General features: G+C 40.6%; 1 protein-coding gene across 1 annotated transcript; it reads left to right on the top strand.

Annotated features, from left to right (window-relative positions):
• Positions 1-8,169: 8,169 nt before the first annotated feature.
• ace2 (angiotensin I converting enzyme 2) lies at positions 8,170-18,604 on the top strand (the record flags this gene model as incomplete). The annotated part of the gene is given in 20 exon segments (XM_010886475.4): positions 8,170-8,322; positions 8,324-8,404; positions 8,514-8,672; positions 9,933-10,026; positions 11,038-11,184; positions 11,502-11,545; positions 11,547-11,615; positions 11,729-11,834; positions 12,030-12,127; positions 12,287-12,459; positions 12,568-12,794; positions 13,272-13,416; positions 14,015-14,113; positions 14,801-14,923; positions 15,325-15,503; positions 15,772-15,830; positions 17,057-17,157; positions 17,380-17,496; positions 17,668-17,862; positions 18,279-18,604. Coding segments are annotated over 20 exon segments (2,484 nt in total), but the record flags the coding sequence as incomplete, so codon positions are not given.

Raw genomic sequence — 18,604 nt, 5'->3', positions numbered from 1 at the left:
CACCTGGTAGCTGACTGCTTATGCCAACCCTCTTGTGCAGCATGGCATGTGTGACATTAGAATCTGGTTGAACATCTGCATGTGTCCCGTCACAGATAGAATTACATCAGAACTGCCAATGTTCAACACCGATCATTTCTGTTGTGATCCGGCACTGGTGGATCACAACAACTACGTAAAGTCTACTGAGCAGCAAACTTATCAATGCAAAGTGTCCAGTCACCAAAGAGACAGGAAGCCGGTACAATGATCAGCTTATTATGATTAGCATAAACAATGGGTTTAGGCTATTAGCCTATTGGAAAAAAGTGTATTAGCCTATTTCAGTTAGTTATGAATAAAGTGCTTAACCAAATAATCAATACGTTGGAGTATTTAACCTGTGCTGCTCAGCTGTAAATACGTGTTTTCTTTTTGTGCCATTCCCAAACAGCTGAAGGAAACATAACTGGATATCAGCAAATCATTCAAAAGGCATCACTGGCTTAACTGAGTATATTTTGCCTTTGTTATGTTAATATTTAACAAACAGATCACTGGACTGGGAGAGGGAATCAACTGGGTTATTCTAGTGCAAGCAGTTTCCACTGGACAGAACAGCATTTACGTTGTAACATGCCTCATGAAGCATCGCAGCATCTGCTGGACTGCCTGTGTGTTTAGATTATTGTATTTGTCAAGTTTAGTCATATCAGCTGTGGGAAAATAGAGGAATCCCTATTTTTTTTGTTAAGTTTTGTGGAATCATCTGCCCTCACCTAGTTTGAAAAAAGAGGGATGACGTTTGTTTTCTTAGTCACACTACATGCGAAAAAAATACTTTTTATTAACTTTGTCGATTGTGATGAACAATTCAAACACCCGGTAGCTAAGTAGAGTCCATAGAAATTATAAGTTTCTTTGTTGACAAGACACGTGACTTTGCCGAGCCCTAACTATATTTCGTAATATAGTTTGCCGCAAACCTATGTAACATTCCACAACTAAGAGAGTCGCTAATACTGTATCTAGCTTCTTTAGGTTGAGGTCAAGGCCAAGTTTTCTCTAGGCTTGCACACAGACAGGGAAAAGGCCATGTGTAAAAACTCACACAGCTGAGCCTGCTTCATATAGGTTTAAAAGCAGGTTGGTGTTTTTGCAGCCCAGTTCTAAGCCATCTCCAGCTAATTAAACACTGAATCACAGTCAACTGCAGCTGTCGTCTTCATATACTCACACCATTCCAGCTAACTTTTACAACTTTGGATTGACCTGATGTTGTCAATCTACCAGCCCAAGTTTGAATATAAGCCGCATTTCATTTAATTCAGTGCACACAGTAGACCAGAGACTGTCAGTAGCTGCTGTTTAGTAGAAACACTAACAGACCAGAGGGAGGGTGAGAGTGTCTTCAGTGTTGTACCCACCCCACATGGTAGGCCAGACCCACACCCAGTCTGCCTTAGCACTCCCAGAACAAGAAGGACAGATAAGTGTGGGAGCAATTCAAAATCTACCGGACAAATCAGCCTGAAACCCAGTACAGTTGCCCTTACCTTTCCTTGAAAATATACTTGAATTACAAAATCAAAGTGCTGTGGGAAAAGGTAGGGGTATTTATTTTTTGAGAAAAAGATTTTCTCGCATTTCTTATCCTTAGTTGCATTGCTGAGTTCCAGATCAGATCTGTAGACCTATTAATGTAGTAGGTCAGATGCATAGGGTCCAGTAACTATAAATGGTATGTACTTCAGTGACCATCTATAGCAGTTGCTTACTGTAGCCACAACTAGTAACAAATCTAAAAGTGGTTATGGTAAGTGTGCACGTTTAGAAAATAAGTATTTCCAAATCACCCTAAAATCCACTCCACATTCTGTTTGATGTTACCCAAAGAAATCGAATTATAAAACAGGATTTCATATCCCATCAATTCCATTGATATCAAAGACTGCTGAAGTTCAAAGGGGGGATTGAACCATTGATCACAGTAACCTCTGGTCCATTACATGAATTCAGGGTAAATTGTAAAATAGTGAACCATTCCTTTAAACCTCTTTGTGGGCTAGTGTATATACCATTCAGACAGGCATTATTCTGCATTCAAGTTACTGAATTGGATGTCATTCAAGTTCACCCAATGGGTGTTTCCTGGCTGTTCATTCACATCATTTCTGCTGAACAAGTGTTTCACTAAAGCCATACTGTTGTTTTGGGAATCATTCAGAGCTAAGCTCTGTCAATGGAGAAGCTGCAATAGGACTGTATCACTGTTAGAACAGAACGTGCTAGGTTAGCAAAGCTGAAGGGAGGAAGCTACTGGACCCCTCAATGGGATCAGTGTCCGGTGACATTAAAAGCTGCCCTGCAGGTCTTTTTACAGTCGTTATTCCCGTTTAGGGGCTCTGGGATGTTAGCTACTGTCTGCTGACTGTCTTAAAGAGGTCCCACCACATAAAGATCTTCATAAAAGTCTTCATAAAGGCTAATAAATTATTGAAGGTTATATTCTTAAAAAAAAAAATCTCAAGAAAAAATCAAGGATAAAATATCCTTATTAAGATCACAGTATGTTAATATTGACCAGATAGGATGTGCCTAAGTATTTTTGTCTGATTAATGTATTCTTTCCAGTAATGTTACCAACAATGGAGTATGCAAAGAGATCACCCAGACAAGTTGTCCTCTGTCACATGGCTGTGATTATAGAGCGCCCTCTTGTGGTAATTCTCTCCCACTTCATCCAATATTTCTTGGAATCAATCATATTCAGACCAACCACCCTCGGCATGATACCAGCTCTGTCATCAGATTGTAGACTGTAGCTCTGGCATAATTGTTGACTAGAAGAGGAGGAAAACAAGCCCGACTCCACATCAACAGGTCTGCATTTGAGAACCACACGTGCTGCTCATATCCGCTTACCATCGGTCAGACAGGGTCTCTAAGTTCAGGGTCTCATACTAAGACGCTTGGAGAAAGTTTCAATTTGAAAGCCATCCGACTCCTGACCTACATCTGCCACCTAAACTAACTCTGTGTGGATTCAAATGAGTATGATTATTTCTTTTACTTTAACCAGTTTTATTCCTACATTTTGTGGATATCCAATGTGATCAAGTCTTCTCAGTGACAATCTCTGTGGCAGTTACTGTATGTCCCTGAGATAACTGCACACAGCCTGCAGTGAAAAATATTAAATAAAGAGACGTGTAATCGTTTAGTTATTGAATGTTATGGAATCCCCCCTAACGTCATTTTGAGTATGTGTCATGTAGATCAATGATTCAGGTGGAAGTGGTGCACTAAAAGAAAATAGGGTGGCCTTCTGGGATTTAAACACTTCTGGGATTTGATACAGTGTGCACAAGTAATGCAGTGACAGTTTGGATAAGAGGGACGGTCTCCTTCCACTACAGCAATGACTACTTGAAAAGGGCCAGGTCACACATTCCTGATCCAGGTCCATCAGATTTAATGCTAGTAACAATGTGTGTAAGCCCTGAGGTTAACCTACACAAGTAAAAACAGACTATTTTGGAATAAACATGTTCAATGGGATTTCCCAGGCACTAGGTGGCCCCATTTAGCTAACTCAGCTCTGGATCCCCTCATTTAAGGTTATACTGTACATTTACTTCAATATAGCCTCATCAAGTAAAGAGAAAACCAGAAAAGTGAACTAAAAATATACAAACACTTCAACTTGTTTCAGCTGGAAAAAATGTGTGACACTATTTACTGCTATGCATCTAAAATTATTTTGGGAAGCTAGATAGACCCCAAATATCACCAGCCGTTCCCTTCCTGATTACATTTATTAGAAAGACAAGCTAATGGAAATAAAAGGTAAGCACTCAATGTCCTAAGTACCAATATTTCATGTGATATTGCTGCAATAGCCATCATTAAACTTTGACCTAATCTATTCTTATCTCCATTTATGACCCAAAGGTGCATGTCTTACATTTTCCTCACTATCAGTCTCGGAATCTGATATGGGGTTGGCTAGAAGAAAGAATCTAATCATGAAATAAATCATGTCCTTGAATAATTTCATAAAGTACCAATCAGGGAGAAATAAATCTAACATTCTGTGTAAAGTATTTCTATAAACTTTATTCATACATTTGTCTGTAATTTAGGAAATACTTTTTGTTATGAAATAAGGTTTACAACCCATTAACAGCTATGGCAATTGCGTTATGAGAAAAAATGTAAGAAATACAGCTTGTGTAATTATTTTACTACATGGAACATTTGCAAGCACTTAAGCTGCAACTTAAAGTATGCAATTCATATCAACGGACATCATACATAATTGCATGTCCCCCTAGCGGTTGAAGTCTTCCTTGTTAAACAGATACTGTCTTCAACATTTTCCAAACTCTGAGTTGGTCGTCAACAGAACACTAACCTATTCTTGTAGACTAAAACTGATGAGCGAGCAATGCAACACCTGCATTTGGGTAGTTTATCACATTCTTCCTTTCAGATCCCCTCAAGCTCTGTCACATTGGATGGAGAGCGTCGGTGAATTGCGATCTTCAGGTCCCCCCACGTATGTTCAAACGGGGTTCACGGATTTGTCCTGAGCCACTCCCAACGTTGGTCTTGGCTGTGTGTTTTGTTTGTTTGGCGGTCATTCTTTTTTTGGACACCTCCCTGACAAAAGGCCTGCTTGCTCGTTTACTTAGTTTGGCCGGCGGCCAGCTCTAGCTTTCCTCAATGCATTAGCATTTTTTATTCCCCAAATCTATATCTCAACACTAATGTCTTAAGATCTACGGCGAGTTCCTTGGACTTCCTGGCTTGGTTTTTACTGACATGCACTGTAATGTGTGGGACCTTAATTAGACAGGTGTGTGCTCTTTTAAAGCATGTCCAATCAACTGAACATGCTACAGATCCACTACAATCAAGTAGAGACTTTCAAGAATGACCAACGAACACAACGAATCTGATCTCAATTTTGAAGTGTCATGACAAAGGGTCTGAATATTTATGTAAATTAGATCTTTCAGTTTTTCATTTTGAATATAGTGGCACTATTTCCGAAAACGTGATTTTTTTCTTTGTCATTACGGGTTACGCACATTATGTTAAGCAGTGCATTATGTAAAATACACACTGAGTTCTTGCAAACTTTGGACAGTGCTTGCACTTTAAAGTTAAATGGGTGCAGGATGACCAAATCCAATAATCAATAACGAGCCCTTAAATGTCTCCCTTCAAATTACCACAACTGGCAGCATCTGTACATGGATCTAAATAGCAAGTTGCGGGTCTCTGATGGTCTACCACACAGGTGTCAAACCGGTTCCACAAAGGGCCGAGTGTCTGCAGGTCTTTGGTTTTTCCTATAAATTGGTTCCTAGTTCATGCCTACACAACCAGGTGAGGGTAGAAACTAACCAATCAGTGACCTAATTAACCAATCAAGTACAAGGAGAGAGCAAAAACCTGCAGACACTCGGCCTCCGTTGAACCGTTTGACACCTCTGGTCTACCATCTCCCATCATGGTGCTCGTCGGTCGAGCCACCAAGTCCCATAGCCTACCATGCAATGTTAGTATAAAAACACATATCAGCCCAAACAGTACCTTTCCAGATGGATGGTTGGCTACAATCAAACACTTGTGTCTATTAAATTATACCTAAATTACAAACCAAAAACATAAGGTACGGTAGCCTGTACTTGAAATGATGTGGCGAAGGCATTATTTTCTAATTCCGCTAATAGAAGATATTGTTGGTGGAAACGCAACTGGCGGAGACATTCATTCTTAACTTAGGCGTGCAAAAACCTAAAATAATGGTTTGACCGCAACTGAACGAGTTATTAGCTTTCCTTACATTGTGAAAAGTCAGACACAAAATCAACCAGACTCTTCCGTCTTTTTTAAAACTCCGTAAGTAGGTAGATATCTAATCAAAGAAAAAAGATGGACGACTAAGTTTAATTACTGACACTACTTGGGGAAAAAAGTCTGTTTTTTCAACTTTGTCGATAGCAAGGAACACGTTCAAAAACCCGGGGTGGGAGAGTTGCGTCCGTAGAGATTATACACATGACGAGATACCTTATTTTGACGAGATTTTATGGTTATCGTAATTAGCAATTCTGTCAAGCTATCTCACTTTTAGGCCACCTTAAGGAAAGCCAGTACATCCTTCAGTCGCGGTTGAAGCGGATTCGTCCATGCACTCGACGCATCCTCCGCGACCAGTTGGAAAAAAATGGTATGAGGGAAGGCCCTCCAGTTTTCAGTTTTTTTGGAGGGAAACTCACATTTCTGACAACTTGGGTAGGTTTTTTCGGTTTTTGGCTGACCGATGTGTGACTCTCCATATGCTATGTGTGAAGAAAAGTGCTCAGGACAGCTCGCAGATTACGTATGTTTTAGGATGAAAAAAAATTAACATGCGTTAAACAGGGCGGAACAGAAACATTTGTAGTAGTCCGTAAATCATTTTAAAATTAATCGTATGCATTAACTTCAACATACTTGAATCAAATTAATTGTACATGTAGTATTTAACGCAACTTAATGTGGAGTCTGAACACTTGCAAGGCACTTCACAGTTTGTATTGAAATATGCTGTAATTCTAACAAGGCTCTACAGTTTGGGAACGTCAAATAGTAGTAGTTTTTACTAATTTTTGGAATTAAATTGAGTTGCCCAAGTACCTATAGAATGGTATATAATTTGCAACCCATCTATGGGAGTAATAACCAATATATTATATCTTCACTTGTAGCTATGGTTGAATTATTGCCTTCACAATTATAGCTTGGTTATTCCTGGGCTAGCACTAATAAAAACCATGGTACTGTTAAAAGCTTGGATCAGGCAGCATCATATGCTGCCTTGATATACATTTTTTAGTACAACGCAAAATATACTCCTAACGTTTTTCAGCTTACATACTTACTTAAATATTCAATATTGAATTACATTAGGAATTCTCTGAAAGTGTACTAAAATTATATTTTCCTAATCATTTATCCTACAGCTAAAGTATGAAATAAGTGGATTCATTTAGAATAATTATGACTAATTCATTTAGATATTACTTACTGAAGTACAACATAAGTGGGTCCAAAATAATATGCTTTAGGTATACTGCTTTTTGTCCGGGTAACCATACACTCTGTCAGTACGAAGGTGGTGGGTCTCCTATTCCGAAGCGCTGTGAAATCATAATCACTTGTCAGGTTTGTGGATAAGTTTAATCAATCTTGCATTTAGGAGTTTCCTTAAGACTGTGTCCCAAATGAAATCGTATAGTCATACGTAGTGCTCTGTTCAAAATAGGTGCGAGTGTACCATATGGAATTCAGCCTTTATTCAAGCCTTAATGCCTGTACAGTATTTATATGCTTTAGATCGGCAGATCAAGGTCATCAGCTAAATGTTTGGGCACACACACACACAAATACACACACACACACACACACAAAGTTTGTTGGGCAGAATGAATACTTCCCAGCTGCACTCTGTCTGTTAGTTTGGTCTGTTTTGGTTGGATTAGGGTGTCAGAGGTGACATCCCATAACCCGTTGGCCTGTGCATGCAGACACACCTCATGGGTAATCCAACAGACGCGCACAGCGCTCACAAACGCGCACGCTCACACATTCGCATGGACACAGACATTGTTCTCTGCCCTCAGAGCATAATTTACAGCGAGAAATAAACAGTAACTCCAAAAGCAATGTGACAATATGTTTTTTGTTTCAAATGTTTTACTAGAAGCTCATTGAATAATAAACAGTTACGAATGGTGCCAGAATTTATGCATCATTTTGTAACGTAAGAAAACAAACAAAATATGACCTAATACAAACAAAAATAAATACTGACATCACAAAAACACGTACAACCTATCTCTTTTGTCCTTATTCTGTCTACGAAAAACTATGTGTCCTTGCTGTCTCTATCTCTTTCTAGTCCTCTGTCTCTTTTCCCTCCCTCTCTTCAGGAGATTGTTATTATATGACAATCTTAAAGATTACATCTTTAACAGCATGACATCAGTATCTGTGTAATGCAAGTTCCCCAATTTACGCTTGACACACTGTACCTTTTTATCAACCGCTGATAAAGGACAAGATAAACCCCCAGAGTTATGACTCTGACCAAAGTGCAAGACATCCCTTAAAGATGTTGCTTTAACCGAATAAGTAACCCTGATCCTGTCAGTTCCCCCATCTGGGATATTCAGACAGGATGTCTATGAAGTTTCTTCTCGTGGATGGACCGTTGTGGTCTGTGGTGGTGGGACAGTCGAATTGGAGAGAAGTGCTCAGGAGTTCCTGAAATGGTTCGACCGGGAATGCTACTGATCTTATGTATAAGTATTCTTTGTCATCATGGGCATACAACATAAACATCACCCAGGAGAATTTAGACAAAATGGTGAGTACTCTGGTTAGATTGAGGCTTGCAGGTAAAATTGGTTAACTAACCCCTTTAATTTTGTTGACTCAAACTGAAAACGCATGTGCTTTTTTGGGTATGGTTTCAGGGTGTACAGAGTGCAATCTGGGGAGAGTACTACAGCAAGGTATCCAAGGAGGCTGAGAGCTTTCCAATCGATCAGATCAAGGATCCATTGATCAAACTACAGCTGACTTCACTCCAAGACAAGGGCTCTGGAGCCCTGTCCGCAGAAAAACAAAAGCATGTAAGCTAGCTACATATCTTCTTTGCTGTTCGGTTTTCCACATTTAAAGTTGCTACATTATTAAACTTCTGTCCACATTTCTGCCCTGATTCAGTATGTTTGACTTAAATATTATCAAGTATGTAGGACTAACACATTTTTAAGTTATCATGGCTCAGTTCATTAATAATTTAGTTATTTGTTACCGTGTAAGATAGGTACATACCTTTTATTTAGTTTTCTTAAAGAAGAAATTAACAGATTCAAGAATATAGTTAGCTTACATGAACCCCCAAGCCACATTGAATGACTTAGTGCTCTTGAATGACTTAGTGTTAAAGTCTCTACATCACAGTACATAATTGCGCATAATCCCTTTTTGCTGCTTGATGTTTACTTTTACCTCCTTCGATATACAATTTATTATTTATTGTTTTACTGTAATTTATTAGATTTTTTTTTACAATTTCATGAAGTCCAATTTAAAGTTCTGGCACTCCATCATTGCACCAACTCTTGGCAACATTCCAACTCTCACCAAATTGCTCTGCTTCTTATCACACTACTGGCATAACCAGGAAGTACTTTCCAAGTCCCACGCAAAGGAAATTGCAATCACTGGTCAACAACCACAACAGAGATCACAGGCTGCTAGCCTCCCACAAGTTACATGAACTTCAAGACAGTGTTTTGCCAATTTTCACCGCCACATGCTTGGCCTGGCGTTGTTCATGTGCCGTAATCGGGATTTTAACTGACCACAATGAAACAACTGTACTGCGAGGCAGTAGCACTGTGCCACTTAGCATCACACATTACTTAATTTTTTATGTAAGATAGGTAAATTTTATACTTCTGTCCACATTTTTTATTTGCCTTCTCTATAACCAATGATGTTGAAGATGCCCGCCAGCAATTAATGAACCTTTACTGTTGAAAAGTACAAATAAAATACAATAAAGAATACACAGTTGAGAGCAAACATTTTTTTCAACCTAAGACATAACTGCAAACATGAAGTGTGGCAATCAAGCAGTTTGTGTACTTGGAATCCATGATGTCACTGGCCCCAAACCGCTACTTGAGAAACACTAGAGGAACAGCTCAACCCCCCAGTTTGTACTGTCATCATGATATTCAGACCAGCTTTTTTGAGATTTGTTTAATTTACACAGAATTTTGTGTTGAATGATGTGAAGCAGTGACCGTTTGTGTAACGTGTAGTACAATAGTGTTGATAATAACATCATGCTTTTGTGTTTCCATGGTTGTCACTTTTAGCTGAACAGAGTAATGAATGAGATGAGCACCATCTACAGCACTGGCACGGTGTGTAAAAGGGACGACCCCTTCAACTGTCAGACTTTGGAACCTGGTAATGTCCTAAACTACCTGTCATTTTGGCCAGGGCTTATCCAATCCTCAGTTAAAGCATTATGATACAACTTTATGTTACAACCTTCAACTTTAACCACCATCCAAGGTAATACAGTGTGTCTGAAATGCTGCCTTATTAACTTTTCTGTCGTGTCAACGTGCACGATGGGTGCAGCAGGGCAGCCTATTGGCTAACAGCAGCGGGCCAGTAAACAAAAGCTTGCTGCTTCTCGTCACTAAGGCACCAAGGTGAAAAAGAAAAATGTTGCTCTGTTCCTCAGCAAGATTGTTAACCCTAATTTCTCACAGGTATTTACAATGAATGTGTTTTTACGTGGTAAAATAACAGTAAAAAGTATCTAATATGAATGTAATGTAGTATATAATCTATACTGTATGTATATACTGTAAGTGATACAATGAGATTATAATGGGAATGGTGGTGCCATGCACCGCATGAGGAATGTTGGTCGGTTTGGGATGCAGCTCAAAGACAACTGGTCACTCTAGTGGGTAGCAACGCTATGCCATAACAAAATGGAGCCATACGTTTTTTTTTTTTAAAAAGAGTATTTTAGCTGTCTCATTGAATTGAGGAAGTGATGTTTTCTTGTCTGGATGAGGGAAGTGGGTTAAAGGTCTGATGTGACTTTGTAGTTATTAGTTTTGTTCCAAAGAAGAAACGTCAGCTCAGTAATACAGGGCTGTGTGTGATTATTCAGTTCCGGGAGAAATTAAGAGGCCCTGGCACCTTTTTCTTTTCTTTTCCAAAATAGTTGAGAAGGAAGGTTTTGAGTGAGGAACAGAAGGGTTCAAATTAAGAGACCACTGCAAATTGAACACTTCTGTTCCTCACTCAAACTTTCCTTTTCAACTTTTTTAGGAAGGAAAGAAGAAGGTGCAGTGGTCTCTTAAGCTGTATATAAAATCTCTAAGAACGGAGTGAATTTCTTTTTTTAAACGTTGCATTCCAATGTTCGACTTGTTGACTGTTTTGTTTGGCATGCAGGTCTAGAGAGCGTGATGTCAAACATGGACAGTGACTACTATGAACGCCTGCATGTCTGGGAGGGCTGGAGAGTGGAGGTGGGCAAGAAGATGAGGCCTCTCTATGAAGATTACGTGGACCTGAAGAACGAAGCTGCCAAACTCAATGGTAGAGATAATACTGTACAGCTAATATACTACTACTGAACTACTACTGTGCTACTGTTGAATCTATCAAACCCAATTGTGGACGTTCTACTACAACATCAACCACAACAACTACTACTGTTACTGCAAATACTACCACTACTACTAGTATTACTCCGGCTACTACTGATTCCGCTTATACCTTTACTACTACAGCTACTGATACTGTTACTACTATGGCGCTACTACTGAATCTGCCAACAGTCAATAGTAAGACTGTAACTGTAATTACACCGCTAATCCAGCACCTGTATACCGTTAACCAATTCACTTCCTCAGGTTATAAGGACCATGGAGATTATTGGAGGTCCAACTACGAAACCAACGGACGACAGCCCCTACAAGTACACCAGGGAACAACTGATCACTGATGTGAGGCGCATTTACAAAGAGGTACACAGTTAGGGCAATTATTGTCTTGTTTCAAGTGAACGGCGACATTACTCACACAGCAGCGAACAAACAACGGGAAATGCACCAATACTGAGCGTGTTTTGTCTCTACAGATTCTCCCCCTCTACAAAGAGCTGCATGCCTATGTGAGGACTAAGCTTCAGGCTAAACATCCTGAGCACATTCACCCGGAGGGAGCGCTGCCTGCCCATCTGCTGGGTACGTCTGACACTGCCCGGACGTGGAGTTTGAAAGCCAGGGTGACCGGTTCTATTGGCAAAGCACAGTCTAGCAAACACCCAGTTCAACCGGCGTAAAAGAGAGCGTCCACAGTGTTAATCGCCCCCACATATAACAACTACCTGTTCGTTGGACGTTGTGTGACCTTCTCTGTCTCCGTCCCTCCGGTTTCAGGCGACATGTGGGGAAGGTTTTGGACAGGGCTGTACCCTATCTCAACCCCCTTCCCAGAGAAAACGGACATTGATGTGACCAGTGCTATGATCGAACAGGTAGATCTCAACATAGAACAAAAAAACATTATAATCAGCCTTGTTATACATGCCATGTATTGCTGAAAAAAACGACTGTATTACATACAAATCTGTTACTCTTCATTCTCACCCCCCTAGCGCATTAGTAAAATACAGTACCTTTCCTGTACTTCACAGGGTTGGCCTAAAAAGAGACTATTCCAGGAGGCAGAGAAGTTTTTCACGTCAGTGGGTCTTTACAAAATGTTCGACAACTTCTGGGAAAACTCCATGCTGGAGAAGCCAACCGACGGGAGAAACGTCGTGTGTCACCCTACAGCCTGGGACATGGGGAACAGGCAGGACTTCAGGTAACGGGAGTCACATTCCGATAATACTGTCGGAATGGAAAAAAAGATTGACCTAGCCCGATCCCACCCGGAGGTTGCCAACTTCCTCAAACATCCACCGTTTTCCAGGATCAAGATGTGCACGGAGGTGAACATGGATCACCTCCTGACAGCGCACCATGAGATGGGCCACAACCAGTACCAGATGGCTTACAGGAACCAGTCCTACCTGCTGAGAGACGGGGCCAACGAGGGCTTCCACGAGGCTGTGGGGGAGATCATGTCGCTGTCCGCAGCCACCCCGAAACACCTTGTGTCTCTGAAGCTCCTGCCAAGCGACTTCAAGGAGGACAACGGTGGGTGCATTGAAACCTGCTTCGGGAGCAGTCCCAACTTCTGTAGATACTGACCTGTGAGAGGCGGCCGGTATGAGCAGAGCTACATCTGTGTCTGACAGTGATAACAGTAAGACAGTCGTCATGAGGCTGGTCTACTGACGCTACATAACAGTGTTATCTGTAGCCACTCCAGAAACAGTTGGGGACATCTGTAGCTGAAGTACAGAACAATAGATTTTTTCGGTGGTCCAGTCTTAAAACTGGTTTAAATTATCGCTTGGTCAGATGGTCTAACATCTAGCCTACCTGCCTCCCCTACACCTGAGTTACACATAAACCTCTGAGTAAGGGGCAGAATAGGTACTACCATGTAGAGAATAGATAGGGACAATAGACAGGACTCTGAGGCAGAGGTTAAGGTAAACCCTTGAAGGTAAGGCAAAGTCCACCCTTTGTCTAAGTGACCACCTCTTTCTCTTCTTCCTACCTATGCAGAGACATCAATCAACTTCCTGATGAAGCAAGCCCTGACCATCGTGGCTACACTGCCCTTCACCTACATGCTGGAAGAGTGGAGGTGGCAGGTCTTCCAAGGGACCATCCCCAAAGACCAGTGGATGTTGCGCTGGTGGGAGATGAAGTAAGGAAGGACAACATGGAGCTTCACTTGTCAAAGCCTATTGAGCTTCAGGGGGTGGTCAATGAAGTTAGGACCTCTAGTGGAGCTTCTGGAGCTTGGAGTTGGTCAAATCCTATTTTAGCGTTAACATGGTTTACTACTTATTTTTAGAGACAATTATCCAAATGGATATTACACTTAAAAGATTTCAAACCATACATTTTCATGGACCGTTTTTTTTTTTTTTATCTATCTAGATTTTTTACAAGGATGGATGCATACAAGTATACAGCTCTGGAAAAAAATTAAGAGACCACTAGACCTTTTTCTTTCCTTTCCAAAAAACTTGAAAAGGAAAGTTTTGAGTGAGGAACAGAAGCGTTTAATTTGCAGTGGTCTCTTAATTTTAACCCTTCTGTTCCTCACTTAAAACATTCCTTTTCGACTTTTTTGTAAAGGAAAGAAAAAGGTGCAGTGGTCTCTTAATTATTACTATTTTTGACTTGCTTCCAACTGCGGCCCTCAAGAAGAGCAGAAGTGTATCGCTGCTCTGATGTGTTCGTAAGTGACCAAACACACCCCGAAATATTGCTGCTATTGACTCTATTTCCCTTGACAGAAGGGAGATGGTTGGTGTAGTTGAGCCCCTGCCCAGAGATGAGACGTACTGTGATCCTGCTGCCCTGTTCCATGTGTCCGGGGACTACTCTTTCATCAGGTAAGAAGATCCCTTGTTCCCTTTACCTAAATGATAGCTTGTTAAGCTAGGAAACACCCCTCACGTCTATCCATGCCTGTGCAGATTTGGGTCGATTGGGGGAAAAATTACATCTGTCTGTATTTTGTATTTTTGCCGTGATTCTATTGGTTCCATTGTGCGTGGTAAACTAAATCAAGAGCAAGTACGACTACAGCACATGACTCTGGACTCTGCATGTGTATGTATTCATGGCTAACCTTGTGGTGTGGAGAAGGTTTATCTCTATCCCTTGGTTGGGGCAGACCTTGAACATATTTAAGTGTGAATGGTGTAGCGGTAAAGTCACCGCCTTGCATTATATACTGTGGCTGCGCCATTGCAACCAGTGTATTGACTCCAGTCACGGAGTGCCCTGGTGGCCCCGTCCGAGGTTGGTGGGGTGGATTCTGGACAGGGCTGCCATGCCTCGTCATGCTGTAGTGACTCCCTGTGGTAGGCTGGGTGCCTGCAGGCTCAATTGTGGCTGTTGGCCAAATGAAGCGTATTTTACAGTGGATACTTCCTGGTCGAGCATGCAGAGATTTGGCCTGATTGCATTGGAAGATACATGTCAACCTGGGAGACCCTCTGGGAGTTGCTACGATAAAGCAATGCTCAAATTAAGTATCTAAAGAGTGTGTGTGTGTGTTTGTGTGTTTGTAATAGATATTTCACAAGGACCATCTACCAGTTCCAGTTCCAAAAAGCCCTGTGTGAGGCAGCAGGACATTCCGGGCCCTTGTTCCAGTGTGACATCACCAACTCTACAGATGCAGGGCACAAGCTTAAGTATTCATTAATATCTTCCACTCTTCTAATCAGTCAATTCTGATTGTATTCAAACCAAGTTGTATTCAAACTGAGTTGGGGTCAATTTAATTTACATTCAAGTCAATCAGATATATTTTATACTGCATACCATTGAACATACTGTATATTTTATTTGATAAATGTAGTGGTGAAAGACAGAGGAACAGATTAAAACTCACCCTGAATTGGTATGTGCTGCAGAGGAAGCAGCATAGACCACAGGTTCACCATAGACAGCTTAATTAAAAAAGTTTGTCAAACTCAAATAGATTTTCAAATATTTCCTCATTGAAAATCATTGTGAATTAATAGACATTGACCCCAACTTTTAATAAATTATAATATCATGTAAATAACAAATAAACACCCCGGCCTCATAGGACGATGCTGGAATTCGGAAGGGCTAAGTCATGGACAAGAGCCCTGGAAACCATATCAGGAAATGCTAAGATGGACTCCGCCCCTCTCCTGGACTACTTTAAGGTCCTGTATGATTGGCTAATAAAAGAAAACAGGAAGAACAATAGGAAGCCAGGATGGAAAGCAACTGAGGACCCATGTGAGGATCTGTAGTGTAAAATACCCACACACACTAGCACACTTCAGGAAGTGGTATTCAAATCCAGCACATTGCTTCCTGTTTAATAGTAAACATTTCCAAATGACCCTAATATGAGTACAATTGCTGTCCCAGTCTAGACAAACTCATTGACCAACAGAATGCATGCACGTTCAGAGCTCATACAAGTGCATTGCCAATACGACTACAGAGGTACACCAACACTTCTATTAGTATTGTAAGACTTTCATTGTTGTTTGTTCTACAGACTCAAATGATGCCTACAAAGTGAGGTTGAGCCTGAAAAAAGCTATGGGTGACAAAGCAGTAAGTACACTGGAAATAACTTAAAGAGAGGGACAGAAATATTTGATTCCCGGCTGATTTTGTACATTTATCATTTTAATGGTAGGTTTATTTGAACTGGGAGAGACATAACAAATAAATCCAGAAAAACGCATGTCAAAAATGTTATAAATTGATTTGCATTTTAATGAGTGAAATAAGTATTCAACCCCTCTGCAAAACATGACTTAGTACTGCAAAACCCTTGTTGGCAATCACAGAGGTCAGACGTTTCTTGTAGTTGGCCACCAGGTTTGCACATATCTCAGGAGGGATTTTGTCCCACTCCTCTTTGCAGATCTTCTCCAAGTCATTAAGGTTTTGAGACTGATGTTTGGCAACTCGAACCTTCAGCTCCCTCCACAGATTTTCTATGGGTAGGCTAGGCCACTCCAGGACCTTAATGTGCTTCTTCTTGAGACACTCATTTTTTGCCTTGGCCGTGTGTTTTGGGTCATTGTCATTCTGGAATACCCATCCACGACCCATTTTCAATGCCCTGGCAGAGGGAAGGATGTTCACACCTCAGATTTGACGGTACATGGCCCCGTCCATCGTCCCTTTGATGCGGTTAAGTTGCCCTGTCCCCTTAGCAGAAAAATACATCCAAAGCACAATGTTTCCACCTCCTTGTTTGACGGTGGGGATGGTGTTCTTGGGGTCATAGGTAGCATTCCTCCTCCTCCAAACACGGCGAGTTGAGTTGATGCCAAAGAGCTCGATATTTTGGTCTCATCTTGTGTAGGTCTACAATCTTGTCCCTGACATCCTTGAACAGCTCTTTGGTCTTGGCCTTGGTGGAGAGTTTGGAATCTGATTGATTGATTGATTGATTGCTTCTGTGGACAGGTGTCTTATATACAGGTAACAAGCTGAGATTAGGAGCACTCCCTTTAAGAGTGTGCTCCTAATCTCAGCTCGTTACCTGTATAAAAGACACCTGGGAGCCAGAAATCTTTGATTGAGAGGGGATCAAATACTTATTTCACTAATTTAAATGCAAATACATTTAAAACATTCTGTATTTCTTTGTTGTTATTCTGTCTCTCACTGTTCAAATAAACCTACCATTAAAATTATAGACTGATAATTTCTTTGTCAGTGGGCTAACTTACAAAGTCAGCAGGGGATCAAATGATGTTTTACCTCACTGTATGTTGTAAAACAACCTCATTCCACTTGAACTTACTTAGTTGTGTCTCTTCCAGTACAGCTGGAATGCCAATGAGATTTACCTGTTCAAAGCCAACATAGCCTACGCCATGAGACAGTATTACCTCAAGGTCAACAAGACAAACGTTTCTTTCACGTAAGTGTTTACACAAGGCTTACGCAATGGATTTTACAGTAAATGTCCATGTACAGAGGGCAGTATCATTACTCTCATGTCTTTGTATTTCTTTTTCTGATCATTCACTCCCACCTCATTCCAAAATGAGAAAGAACATACACGTATAGTTGATAAATACACATTATTAAATGTTATTATGATTATGTGACACAACCTAATTCTTCCTATCCTTCACCCCAGGATAGACAATATTCACATATACAAGGAGACACCTAGAATATCATTCTACTTTGTGGTGACTGACCCTGCCAACCCAACCATGGTCATCCCCAAAGCCAAAGTAGAGGCAGCTATCAGGTATTGTAAGCAGTAGCCACTCGGCACAGATATCAATAAAAATATCTATTTTTATTTCCTTTTTGTTATAAACCAATGTGAATTTATCATTAAATCCACAGTCCAGCTACAAATGTACATAAAGAAAACTGACTAGAAATCAGACCACACCCTTTCTTTCCGTCTCCCCAGGATGTCCAGAGGTCGCATCAATGATGCTTTCCAACTGGACGATAATACTCTGGAGTTTGAGGGTCTCCTAGCAACACTGGCCCCGCCCGTGGAGCAGCCGGTAACTGTCTGGCTGGTGGTGTTTGGTGTGGTGATGGGATTGGTGGTCTGCATGGGGTCCTACCTGGTAATCTCCGGACTCAGAGATAGGAAAAGGTTAGTCATGGTTTGATGTCGTTGTTTTTAGGGTGTGAAGTGTGTGAGTGGAAATGCGTATCTGGGTTCAGGTCACCTCTATAATATTATAATTGTTTTGTTGTTTTTTTTATCCAAAACTGATGTTGCATTAGAGCTTACTCAGAACGACTCATATTGATTTTGGAGTTCATGTGTCATATACAGTACTTTAGATACGTTGTTGTGCTTGATTTAGTTTGACATCTTGCAATCTACTGAAGCTTAATATCTCCTTGGATATGAATTTGATCCAGCTCTGGAAGGGAGTGATGATAATACTTACTTCACTTTGAATACATGACATTGTCCACTCAACTTGGAACTTCAACAATTATATCGTAAATTGCCTTTAATGAGGATTTTGTTACACTGCATATTTTTTGCTTTATCTACAGAAAATCTGCAGCTGATGCTGAAGTGAATGCAGAGAACCCCTATGAAAATGCGACAATTGAAGGGAAGACCAACAAAATCTTTGATAGTGAAGAAGATCAACAGACAGGATTCTGATTCTGTGATTCTCTGTATGACAGTTTGACAGATGATGGCTGGAACTGCAAACCACCTAAAGTACAGGATTGCTCTATCACATCTGAAGTTTGATTACTTGTGTAAATGATGTACATATACATTCAGGGAATGTATTTTAAAGTATTTACAATATGTTGTAAATAAATATACTTAATTAAAGTAACTGAAAGTATAAAATGTATAAAACTGA

The sequence above is a fragment of the Esox lucius genome, chromosome 22 (genome assembly GCF_011004845.1).
Source record: "Esox lucius isolate fEsoLuc1 chromosome 22, fEsoLuc1.pri, whole genome shotgun sequence".
NCBI classification, from domain to species: domain Eukaryota; kingdom Metazoa; phylum Chordata; class Actinopteri; order Esociformes; family Esocidae; genus Esox; species Esox lucius.
The sequence above is the reverse complement of the archived record's forward strand: the minus strand, read 5'-3'. Positions and strand labels throughout refer to the sequence as shown.